Source organism: Clytia hemisphaerica, unplaced genomic scaffold, assembly GCF_902728285.1.
Source record: "Clytia hemisphaerica strain Z4C2 unplaced genomic scaffold, Clytia hemisphaerica genome assembly, whole genome shotgun sequence".
NCBI lineage: Eukaryota > Metazoa > Cnidaria > Hydrozoa > Leptothecata > Clytiidae > Clytia > Clytia hemisphaerica.
In genome coordinates, this window is record NW_027104472.1 from 989,205 (window position 1) to 1,002,466 (window position 13,262).

Here is a 13,262-nt window from a genome sequence, read left to right on the forward strand (position 1 = left end):
TTTTGAAAATTCCAAGCCATGGAAAATGCAAAATTTCCAACCTTGGAGAATGTCCCACATTTCCAGGTTGGATTTTCCATTGGATTTTATCTTTTTTCCAACTAAGAAAACTTGAAATTTCCAACCTTGGAAATCGAAAATTTTTTCCTGTGGTTGTCCTCACTTACTAAAATAAAAACCAAATTTCGGAAGTTGCGCCCTCTCTAAGAAAGTGTGACCAGTAAAAGAATAACAAAATATGATTGGCTATGTTTTCAACCGTTATTAGGATCTGGGAAATTCAAACTCTCAGCCCATACCATGCTATATATTTCACCATCAGTATATAGAATAAGAAATCATAGCATGGATCTCCAGGCTATAACGGTCGAGGTTTGGGCACTTCATTTGATAAAAATCTTTCTTGAAAATGTTATTGCTAATTTTGGAAGGGATCGGCTCTAGTTAAAGGAAATTTCAACACCCTCATTAAAAAAAAAGCTAATGGAAAATTACGGGAATGGTTGACAACGCAAAATTCTTGTTAAATGTTGGCTTGTAAATAGAGATTAAAAATCTTCGATAAAAAATGAAGCTATTTTGTGCTTTTATTCAAATATTTATAGACTTTATAGCTACCATTCCGGTACATTTACAATTTACGCCCTTTAAATAAGAGGGTTTCAGGTTAGTTCGGGTAAGTTGTGCAATTTCCGCCATTATGAAAAAAAGAATCAAAACATAAAACACATTTTCTTTACAGATCTTTATCATGTCTTTTTATAAGTATATTTATTCAGGGAAAAGGCTCAGTTATGTATGTTTGAAATCAAAGCTATGGTGTGATACTAATCCTCTGAGAAAAAATATATTCCTTTAAAACAGAAAAGAAAATTGAATCTTCTTATAAGTACAAAATTAATGACGACCAATGACCATACACGCTTTTTTTATAAGAATGGTGTAAATCCATTTCATCAATGGATATTCTTAACTTTTTTGGGGAAATAATCCTAAAATATTCTTACAACATTCTTAGGTTAGGATCCTAATTGACAATATATAATTGAAAATGCTCTAAAAATGGCATTCTTAGCTTGAGTAGCAAAATTCTATGATGGTGATATTCTTAGCATATTCTTAATTTTTTGGTCATTTTCATCATGGACATTCTTATAAAGTGTATTCTTATAAAAAAAAGAAGCGTGTATGCTTTTTTTCACCAAATCCAGCTCTTAATATGTTTACCTTATAACTGTAACTTAACAAAACATGACATACCTCTATAATGCAAATTGAATATATCCATACATAGTAGAAATTGGCGAGGGCTTCAAAATTTCAAGAATTCAGGTGGGCTAATTTGAAAGAAGATGGATGGGTGGCTTAATAATCACTCGATAATCAGATAGATTTAGCTATGAGGAGGCCCCAAATGGTTTGTACGATATGGCGTGATCCCAAAACTCTTTGGTGTGATGGCGTGATAAATTGAAAGCGTAATCGATTTGGGATATTTTTCGTTTTCTTTTTTGTAATTTTGAGAGCAAAAAGTTTGGTGTGTTATCACCCGTCATCACAGAGGGTTGCCACTGGGCCCACTGGGCCTCAATAGGAGAGGTGATTTCCTTGGGTTTAGGCTGAAGCAGTGTTGCCCACTATGTACACGTTTTTTTAATAAATTTAAAAACATCCAAAAAATTTGAAGCCTTCTGATGTTCTTAACTTTTTGAGTTTTAAGCCTAAAGGTGTACTTACTTTAACGGTTTTCTGAGTAGTTTTGCCCATAATCCCACATCCCCTGATTTTCCTAAGAAATCCGGTGTTTTAGAGTCCATAAAGCCTTAAAATGTTCTTTACTTGTTCTTTATATTTTGGCCATCGAAGCCTTAACGTAATGAAAGCGTGTAATGAAAAAAATGGCTGCATCACTAACAAATTTTACAATAATTCACATTACAATACCATTACAGTTGCCTCTCTCTAATTCGAATTAGATAAAGATTCGAATTATAGAGAACATTTTAAACTACTTTTCATCTACAGAGACCAATGTTTTAGTTCGAATTATAGAAAGAATCGGACTATAGAGGTTTGAAATACTTACTCTGATGAAAGAATAAATAATTTATTTAAAGTTATTCACTTTCAAACACTTGCAAGAACAGGTATCACACGGGAAAAGTGAGCGTAGGAGTTAGGTAATCGTAGGAAGAATTTGTCAGCTTCAAAGGCTGAAAGCTAAGTTAATTAGCAGCTTCTCATCAAGTTTTTCTCGCTCTCCTAAGCAGCTCATATTCTAGCAAACGCCCACCGCCTTTATGTCCCCGCCCTTTGACATGATTAATTCACAGACTAGTTTACTAGTCTAGCAAGAACATACGTTATTCCCCGTTTTTTCGAGTTGCGTTGCTGTCACACCTCGGGTTATTTATGGTGTATGTCTTTAAAATTACCATAATTTTGAGGTTGCATTAAACGACCGAAAATGATCAAACAAAATGATTGAACATGGAGGGTGGTACAATGATGTAGTTCATAACCGACCTGGGCATGTGCTCATTTTCGCGAAAAACTGTAATAACTGATTATGATATTATACTGTAAAAAACTAAAGTATGTTCCAAAAAAATTGGCATTACGCGCATGCGTACTTGATGCATATCTCCTAAAGGAGATAAGAATTCGATGTATTACCTCGATACAACGACGACTTCAAGCGAATGATTTTTTTCAAAATGTGAATGGGTATTTTCGGTTGCGTGAATGCGTGAATCTTGGCTATTTTGTGCGTGAATACGTGAATTTTCCCTTTTTTCCACCGATTATGTGCAGTTTCCCCGATTTTCCAATGTTTTTTCAATTTTCTAAAAATCGTGTTATTGCGTGAAACTCGAAGAAAATTTGCGTGATTGCGTGAATTGAGGGTCCGCTGGGGGGGGGGTTGCTCCTGAATATCGCTGATTCCAAATACATTTTCAAGATTTTTCATATCCATCTTGGATAAAAAAAATAGAGCCCTCCCAACGTGGGCCTATTTCGCCCATTTTTGGCTATTTTTAGCCATTTTTAGCCTACGTCAAAATTTATAAAAATAAGAACATGTTAAGAACAATTTTAGACTTGAAACCCGAAAAGTTAAGAATGTCTGAAGGCTTCAAAAATTTTGGATGTTCTTATAAAAGAATGAGTATTCGAGACCATTGTTCTACTGTAGAGATTTCAAAATCAACAGTTTTCTAGTCATAATTATGATTTTCTAATCCTGGAAACACTTTTTATTTCCTTTTCACGCTGAAAATAACTGGTCGAATTTTTTTGCAATATTACTCTTAAATATATTAAATATAACTAAAGTAGATGAAGAGGGAATTTTTAATTGGTAAATTACACTTCTCAATAATTGACGTGATAAGGGTAGAAAATGTCTCTTTGATAAAATGTTATATTCAAAATATAGACATTTCTACTGTTACGCCCTTCAACCGTCAACACCGCTTTTGTTTTTCGAAATTCGGAATCAGGCTTTTTAACAAAGGAAATAAGGAAGAAAAAGAAAAATCAAGTGGGTTCATATTAGAAAGATAAGGGATGTTAAAATTTCAACCCCCCAACTTCCTTTTTAAGAGCTTCAGCCAATCTAGAACACAAATGTTGTTTCGACGTTTATCTGACGTCCGTAATGTTACATGAACGTTCAATTAACGTTGTGTGCTATGTTGGTATGGAGCATAACCCTTATCAGGTAACAATCTTCTTTCTAAAGGGCTTAGCACATAGTTAAGTGACTTTTGACGTGAATTTTGGACGCGACAATAAGCTTTTTTTTGAAAAAAGGTGATGTCTTGAAGCCACAAGAAAGTTTCTAAAAATTTTTTGCGTTTTTAAGAGTTCTTTTGATTTAGAGGGTGTTAAATTTTTAAATTTTATTTTAAAGGATTATTTTTTAGCAAAATAAATTTTACAATAGATAGGTGTTCTGCACTTTCATAAAAATGCCACCTTGAGATAATTTTAATTTACCTTTTATAACCACCTGCCACTAAATCTTACGTGTGTTTTTTTTTCAAAAGTATAAATTTTGTCTTTTAAAGTTTTAGGTTTCTTTTGAGCACTGGCAAAGGTCAGAGTGGTTCAAACGAGTCAGTTTGCTTTACTCAAAGAAAGAAAGAAGAGAAGGTGAGATTTTCACTACGTTTTTTTTTATTTGAAGCCTTCGAGTTCGAAAAGTTCCCGGAGGGGAGGGGGTACTTGCGGACCTTAAGGGTATATTTTTTACCATTTCAGGCAAAATATGGTCAGATTTTCGAAATTTTACACACTTAGAGTGCAATTTTTCTCATCTTTGCACATTTCGACCCTTATAGTGCACTTTGGGAAGGAAAATGAAAATCTTTGGGTTGAGTTAAAAGAGGGGGTGCCATGCTTGATACCCCTCTGCCCACTATGGTACTAACATGTTTCAAATAGTGACTACCTTGAGTGCCGGTTACTCAAGACCACTAAACAGGGCAGAATAGGGCCCTATCGGGGGTGGTGTCAACCTGCCAATAATCAAATACACTTAGTACTAAGGGATACTAGGTGAAAATAGGGTTGGTCTCAACCTACCAGTAGTCAAATGCACTTTGTACTTTGGGGTACTAAGTGTGATAAGGGGTGGTGTCAATCTGTCAATAGTCAAATGCACTTAGTACTTTTGGGTACTAACTGCTAAAGGGTGGTGGGTGTACTCTCAAATTTTCAATTTTGCAGTTAGTCATCATGATGTCTGGTACCAACTGCATCACCCCCCTGAATGGTGGACCCTCTTCAATCAAAAATAAATATGACAGCCTAACTTGGCTATCATATCCAAGTTAGGCCATAATCGGCCAACATAGCCTAATTTCCCGGATGGGCACTGGGTTTGCGGACTGACGGTATGTGCGGGCCAACAATTGGCTTTTAAAATTGCACCCTTACAGTGCAGCAAAAATCAGCGAAAATCATACCCTTAGGGTGCATTTTTCCCCAAATTTTCGATCCCTTTCGTGTAAAAAACGGTCAAAATTCTAGCATTTTTAGTCAAAATATCTAGATTGTTCAAGAATTTTCTGAAATTTCTACCCTTAAAGTGCATCTCTAGTTTTTCCGACCCTTACAGTGCATTTAAAACATATTCGAAAAGGTACCCTTAGGACCCGCACATACCCGTCGGTCCTTTTGCCCAGCTGCCCCCCGGGCCTAATTTTCAATAGTTCCTGATTGTCAATGGTTTAGACTTGATTTTTCTTTGCGTCAAAGACTTTTTTACAAAAGATAAATTACTTTAAGATTTAGTCTTTTGATAGGCTTCTGCTCATGCTCTAGCGAAAAGGGTTTCTTATATATAAGGAAATATATCTATAGAGGTCTGTGATTCAGACTAGTCCTTTGAAGAATATGACCTCAATCCAAGATCTCCACAAAAAACGTCTTCATTCGGAAATTTGATTTTATTATAAGGCAAGGGAGTTGGCGTTCGAATCAATAATTCAAGGACTAACCCCCTAAAGCTAAAGAGCTCGATTAATAAAATTTTTCCAACGTGTGAGGGATTTTGTATACTTGAGGACTGTATATTTAAATGATTTTTACAACACAGCTTGCGGTCAGCCAGCTTCTGCTAACAACACATCTCCTATCCCCACATATCTACTTATCTACCTATTGTACTCCTCCCGAGTTGAGAATTAAGTTTTTTTTATCACAATCTTGACTTTTCATATCTTCACATCTTCCGTCAAGGATCATCACGCAGCCAATGTGTGTTTTGGCTTTGCGCCAATGGATCCTTTTCTGAAATTTCAAGACGCTTTGGAGTCATATTTTCATATGTGACTTCATTATAAAATCATTTTTTCTTTTGAAAAGTTTTATTTTTAAAGGTTTCAGTTAAACGTGTGATTGGTATTCGAATCCATTATTGAGATCCTGACCCATTCAACCAAAAGCTCGACGAATCCACACTTTAAACCTGCGTATAACCATCGCCGACAAGTAAAGTAGCCTCCAGTTTTTTGGGAGCTAAATAGAAAATAAAGTAAAATATTTTAGCTTCACCCGTAACTATAATTAACCATTTTGGAGCTAAATTGCAAGAGAAAATCATAACCGCCCCTGTTACACATTCATCGACCACTTTGCATTCATCGCCATTATCACCAACGCAACAACATCCTTTTATAATGTCTGGCAAAAAGCAAATGAGTGCATACAGTGATGCTATCTACACAACTGTTACACCAATATTGGGTGGAGTTGTCGTCATTCTTAATTCTCTTGAGTTATTTATGATTATGAAAATGCAGAAAAAGAAACGTTCTAAAGTCACCAATTCCTTCATCTTCATCACAAATTTGTGTGTTTCGGATATCATGGTTGGAATTGTGATGATTATATTGAAATCAATGGACCCTTATATGAAAACCGATTTGAAGGTGAGTGTGTTTCTTTACACGATTTTTTTATAAGAGCATCAAAAACTTTTGAAGCTTTAGGGTGTTCTTAACTTTTTGGGTTTAAAGCCTAAAAATGTTCTTAAAATGTTCTTAATAAGTCACAATCTTGTGACCATTTTTATTACCCATATTCCTAAGAAAACGGGTGTTTTTGATTCCACAAAGCCTTTAAATTTTCTTAACTTGTTCTTAACATTTTGGCTATCGAAGCCTTATATTCTTATTCCTATTATAGTTTGTTTTTATAAAATGAACTAATTTCAATTTGCTTTAACTTGGTCTCTACATAATAGCCAAATGGAATTCACACTTAACTCTAAACATGGACTCTTTCATTCTAGGAGAGTTCTCTAATGGACAGAAGAACGGGGATCGCCCTTTTTTAGAGATGATTTGAAAAATTCGTCGGGTTTAATGACCCCCCATTTTATCACCTTTACACGTTTTTTTTTTTTTTTTTAAAGAAACCACTTTTAAGAAACTGAGGCTCAGAAGCTAAAAACTTGGAAACACATAAGAAATGCTGAGGCTGGAATGAGAAATTCATTTTTTAACTCGGTTTTTAGAACCTTCCAATCTTTGCATGAAAAATAGGCTTTATTGTCAAAAGTTCATCTTTAAGGTCCCGATTTCTTAAGAAACATTGAGGCTGCTTGGTAAAACTAGTTTCTTAAAAAAAAACGTGTATGTTACAAAGTGCCAAAATTGGTTAAAAACCTTCACTTTCCTCGGGATATTTATCAAAATCAGATCAATAGCACTTAATTATGACCTCCCCCCATTTTGTTGATTTTTATCTGGAATATCCAAACCCTGCTTATTCTACCTCCCCTACAAATAAGCACACAAGAGTACTGGAGGTCAAAACTTTGGCAATAGAGGTTGCTAATAAAGATTTCTTTTTTCATAGGACGACAATACAGCTAAAGAATTTTACGGTATTTTGAAGCACGTCTTTATTCGCCTCTCATTGTTTATATCCATTTTCAACCTTTTGGCCCTGACGCTGGATCGATATTTGGCTATTACCGGCCCCCTGAAACATCGCAAGCGAGGGAAATCATTTGTGTACAAGATGATCGCTGCAGTTTGGTTTTTCAGTTTGGCATGTGTCATTCTCATCTATTGTATTTCGAGGTATGGGCTTTAATTGAATGAAGTGAATCTCCTTGGTAGAATTTAAAGCCATTAAATCCTACCAAAGTCACACGGCCCATCGCGGTCCGCATACCTTTTACGCAAATGCCGGATTGAAAGTAAAACCGCCAGATTTTCAAAAATGTACCACTCAAAAACAAAGAAATCTCTAGATTCAATCCATCATCAAAAAGACTGCTCATTTTAAAGGCTTCACTTTTTCTTGCTTTAGAAAGGTTGAAGATTCACTTCTAGCCCTTTGGGCTTATACTTCATTGTCTATAACTAGCATGGGGAACACAAATCTGTTCGACTCATGGACATTTTGAATTATTGAAATTTGACGCATCTATAAAAAAATCTGATTTTATTTTACAGGTTCGAGCTGAGCAATGTTGAAAAGTACAACAATATGGTGTTCCCAATCTCCTCGTACACAACAAGTGTTGTTTTCGTTTTCTGTTATTCCTTCATATACAAGGTGGTCCGCGATTCAAGCACTAAAGACATTGCACGATCTAAGTCAACATATGTGAAAAGTCGCAAACGTTCGTCCACCTCCACTTCCGAACAAACAGAAAAAGATCAGAAATCACCTATTAAACAGGAGGTAATATTTCATTGTTTTTGTTACACCCAAATGTCGACTGCACAAATTCTTCACTTTTCATACAAAGTTCGTAAAATCCTGACATGGTATTTACAATCATAACTTTGTATTTACATGTTTTTTTTTTTTATAAGCATACAAAAATCCGAAAACAGGCTCAGAGATGCTTAGGTTAAAAGCTTAATGAGGCTGAAAAATGCTTGAGGGGATGCTTAAATCTAAAGCATAAATTCAGGGAAATACTGAAAATCCGTGAAATTCCAGCCAAAAAAAGCCAAAATCAGGAAAAAAATATTTTTATAGGCTCAAGCAATGCTTGCCATATGCTTAATTTTTCCCCATATCTGAGCCTAGATATGCTTATAAGTGCAATGCTTATAAAAAAAAACATGTATGACTTAATTCTTTGACTTTATCCAAAAGGGTGCACGTTTTTAGAAAACACCCATTGTAAACTCACAAACAATAGTGTTCAATTTTATCATTATTGTGGACAAATATTATAGTTGCTCTTGTTATATGTTGTTATAACCCTTCACTCTGTCTCGAGATACTTAACATATATTTCCTCTGTTTGACCATGGAGGTAGAAAAACCGGAGTTGAATTTGTCGGTAATTGATCTGATCAATTGATAAGTGTAATAAAATATTAACTTTTTTTTCAGATAAAACTTTTGCGTCTTGCTATTCTAACTGTCGGTGTGTTTTGCATCTGCTGGCTCCCATTTTCGACATGCAATCTTCTGATCGCCGCTGGCCGCTCGTGCGGTGGAAAAGATGTTGAGCGGACGCTCTTCACGTTGGCATTTTTCAATTCCGTGCTGAACCCAATTGTTTACTTTTTAAACAATTTGAAATACGTGAAAGAATTTATCAAAGGAGAAAAGGCAAAGAAGTAAGTAATAATCCTACCTGAAATAACGATGGTGGATTGATGGCCGCCCACGTTAAAGTTTTAAAGAGGATCGGGCCAATTCCCCATCAGAGAGGCATGATAATGGGTCTTTGATGTGCCGCATCTCCACTCGGGTTCAACGGTCCTTGCGTGTAAACCTGAAAATACTTAGGTTAGACTGTATGCAATAACCGTCCCCATCCAATTTTCCTTTATCCTTTAACTGCAAATTATGGCCTTAAAAGCAACAAAGCATAATAATGGGCTATTCCAGAAATAGTCTGTACCCCCTATGTTGAAGAGGTGTGACGTCCAGAGGGTCTGGTTTTTCGAGTGTAAAAATCTAGGGTGGTCAGCAGAATAAGGTGGAAAATCCAGGGTGGTCAATAAAACGAGATCCAAAACCCAGGGTTGTGGTGGTGATCCAAAAAGTGAGAAAAAAATTGCAAATGGGTCCTGAAAAGTTGAAAAAAATCCAGGGGGTCAACTTCCCCAAAAAACCCTCTTCGACAAAGGGGCACAATTATTTTTCAGGAATAGCCTACTGTTGGAAAGCTGAAAATGTAATAATGTAATCTATTGTTTTCTATGGAAAAGTCCATCATATAGGATTTGTATTACTTCTAATAAAAAATTCTTTATATATTCAGATATTCCACCGTTTCAAGTCGTACTCAAATCACCAAAGCAAGATCAGAAACCACGACAACGATGGATTCAACCAATCGTAAATCAAGCTTAACTACCTCGCAAATTCCAAATAACAAACACCCTTCTTATGTGTGTAGCTATGACAACGAAGTTTTTTTGAATGATGAATCCTAATGAGCACTATGTGGGCTGGGTGACCTACTTTCCTTAACCCCAGGAGTGAGAGTACTAGGGTTGCGAGTCGACGGGGATGTGCAGCTCGACTTTCGACCCTCAAACCCTTAGAGGGACTAAAAAGATTTTGTGAATTTTACTTCCCTTATCAGGACTAATTTGACCAATTTTCGATCTTTCCTATTTTTCCGACCCTTAGTGGGACTGAGGTTTGATTTTCTAATTTTTCCAATCCTTATAGGGACTGCCAGGTTCCCTAAAAGCCCCCCCCCCCCCACCGTGCTTTAACCCCAATGTCGAGGAGGTTGTTCCTGGAAGGTTGAACCGACCATGGATTCTAGCTGAAATTGTAGATATTCTCATCGTATTTATATCAACTTTTAATATACTAATAGACGTTATCTTGAATTTAGACTCCTTTTAAAATGTCATTGAATTTTTACCGATATTTCAGAGGTTCAGAGACCATTCTCTGGATGTCGAGGGTTTCAATACAGCTTAATGCCTTATGGTGAAAGACCTGAATAGGTTTATCGACGTCAGTAAAAGTTTGTTAAACAATATTTTCTTTATACACCCCCTTCTCACAGACCCACTGGGACCCCTTTCTACTGGAAAAATTGTCCAAAATATCGTCCCCGGTGGAAATTTTCTCCAATTTTTGTCACCCACTAAAAATAATCAAATAAACCAATCTTCACTGCAAAATATTATGCTTTTTGTCCAATCCCCACTGAATTCTTTGATTTGGAAACAAAATAATTGAAATCCCCAGCCAAAAAATAGGGGAATATCAATCCCCATCGAGTTTTGGTCCGTGATTTTTATTCTCACTGACTGAAAAAATATCACCGGGTCTGTGAGAAGGGGGTGTCTTTATAGTTGAATGTCCACTAAATCTTAGCGAGTGCTTCATCAAAAAACGTAATAACGTGAAACCTTAGTCGACGACGTTACTACGTAGAAGAAAAGCTTTAGCGCCTGGTAAAGGTTCACTTAAACCCTAGATGTATTATTTCATAGCTCAATTGAATTTTTATTTTCAGCGTACCCACTCACTAATTCGAACCTCTATTATTTGGATAATCGACCCCCCTCTTCTTAAAACTCTCGTAAAATACTCTTTACAATTTGAATATTATTCGAACAAACTACTCCTTCACTTCCCGCTTGGACTTAAATTACGAGAGCCAACTGTATTGAAATTAAGCATCGGCAGATACGAGGATTGACTTCTTTACTATACAGTGTGTCCAAAAAAGCGGAAAAATTCTTTTATTAAAGTCTGTCTCGAAATAATTTGCAGCTGGAGAAAAAAATGGCTGTAACTTTTGATAGAATTCGAATCAAGTTGCGATTTTGTGCTCGTTAAAAAGATATTCGTGAGTGGAATATTATCAAGTAGAAAAATTGAGAAAAAAAAGGAAAATGAAAATGAAAAATGAAGAAGAAAAAAATCAACTTTTTGTAGAAATGTGGTATATTTACCATTTTCACAGGAGTGACTCTTCAATCTTAGATCATCATCAATGTGAAAAAATTTTATAAAAGTATTCATTCAATCAAAAAATATTAAACAAAGTTTATTACTGGTTGATCGACAAAAGGCTGTTTTTTTGTCGTTTTTTACCAGTTTTTACTATTTTATAGAGTCAACCAGCAATAAACTTTCTTTGATATCTTTTGATTGAATGAATATTTTTGAATTTTTTTTTGACAGTGATGATGATCTATGATTGAAGAATCACTCCTGTGAAAATGGTAATTATACCACATTTCTACAAAAAGTTGATTTTTTTCTTCTTCATTTTTCATTTTCCTTTTCCTTTTTTTTCTCAATTTTTTTACTTGATAATATTCCACTCACGAATATCATTTTAACAAGTACTTAATCGCAACTTGATTCGCACTCTATCAAAAGTTACAGCCATTTTTGTCTCCAGCTGCAAATTATTTCGAGACAGACTTTAAGTAAAATTCTCAAAACTCATAATCTAGAGTTGGTTTAAAATAATTGAAGTAAGATTAAAATTCCCTGTTCAATAATAAATAGATCTTCAATTCCCAAGAATGGGTTTTTGAGATTGAAATATTGAGTATACGAATCATAAAATTTCGCATAAATTCTCAAGATTTTAAACTTTATATGTTAAAATTTGCCCGCTTTTCTTGGGACACACTGTATTAGCTACATCACGTCACATTCTCGCACGCTTTATGATGGCTATTTAGGCTCCAATCTAACAAAAACGAAAAAAAACTTCCTTTGTAGTTGTCAAGTTGCTTTGTAAATATGTATATTGATTGATATTATAATAAACTTATTTATAAAATTTAAGAAGAAAATTAATCAAAATGTAAATGATTGTGTAGTATGACTGAAAAAATCCTTGGTACAAAAATAAATTTCTCGAATCTAGATTTGCTAAGAATGTATAGTCGACTCTCTCTAATTCGAGCATCTCTAATTCGAATCTTTCTGGAATTCTAAATCAAATATTGGTCTTTTCAGCTGGAAAGTGGTTTAAACAGAGGAATGTAAAGAGATGGAAAAACAGCTTCTTGAAAACAATTGAAAAACGGCTCGTCATATACCAGGTCTCTTGCCCTTAAGGGAGTTTATGTCGAGTAAATAGGTTTCTTTTGTTGTCGCTATAAAAAATCTGCATAATTAGCGTGTTGTGACAAAATTCTTTTGTTTCAAGCCTGATTATGCGCAAACTTTTAGGGCTTATATTTTGGGTACAACTCTCCTATACGAAAAGGTACATATATCTTCTTGCTCAGAATTTCCTAGCGATTCTACTGATATAACCGCATCATGACCGCACCATAATATGGAAAGCTAGAGCTCGAGAAAATTATAACTTCATCTTGATTTTACTCGACTTCTGACAGTTTTACAAGAACCAATTTAATATCATTGCGTTAAGAATTTCTTTTGCTATACATTGGTGGAAATATTGCTCCTTATTCTTAAAAATTGAACTAGTAATCGGCAAAAAAGGAAAAAGAAATTTTCATTTTTATCGTCAAATCATGTAGAAACCGTCCGATTTGTATGGCGAGCCGTCTTTTCTGGACTTTCATTTTAATGACCTAATCAACGTTTTCACAATAGAATTTTCAATAGAAGTGATCGTTGAACTTTGAGTAATCAGAAAAGCTGTTTTTCCATCTCTTTACATTCCTCTGGTTTAAATCACTCTCCAATTCGAATCTTTCTCTAATTCGAAAAAAATGTTTGATGTTTTGCAGATCGAATTAGAGAGAGTCAACTGTAATTGGTCTTAGTTGTTGCCCGAGGTCGATTTTGAAATTGGATGAGTATTT

At 35.1% G+C, this 13,262-nt stretch overlaps 1 protein-coding gene and 1 long non-coding RNA gene across 2 annotated transcripts; both read left to right on the plus strand.

Annotated features, from left to right (window-relative positions):
- The first annotated feature begins 4,076 nt into the window (after positions 1 to 4,076).
- Positions 4,077 to 7,595, plus strand: LOC136821345 (uncharacterized). Its single transcript, XR_010848723.1, has 3 exons — positions 4,077 to 4,158; positions 5,889 to 6,440; positions 7,372 to 7,595. It is a non-coding gene; the product is annotated as an uncharacterized lncRNA (long non-coding RNA).
- Positions 7,596 to 7,980: 385 nt separating this feature from the next.
- Positions 7,981 to 11,205, plus strand: LOC136821346 (D(2) dopamine receptor B-like). The gene is made up of 3 exons (XM_067077583.1): positions 7,981 to 8,208; positions 8,875 to 9,104; positions 9,755 to 11,205. Exons 1-3 carry the CDS (start codon positions 8,011 to 8,013, stop codon positions 9,927 to 9,929), a joined length of 603 nt encoding a protein of 200 aa, XP_066933684.1. The 5' UTR covers positions 7,981 to 8,010; the 3' UTR covers positions 9,930 to 11,205.
- The last annotated feature ends 2,057 nt before the right edge of the window (positions 11,206 to 13,262 follow it).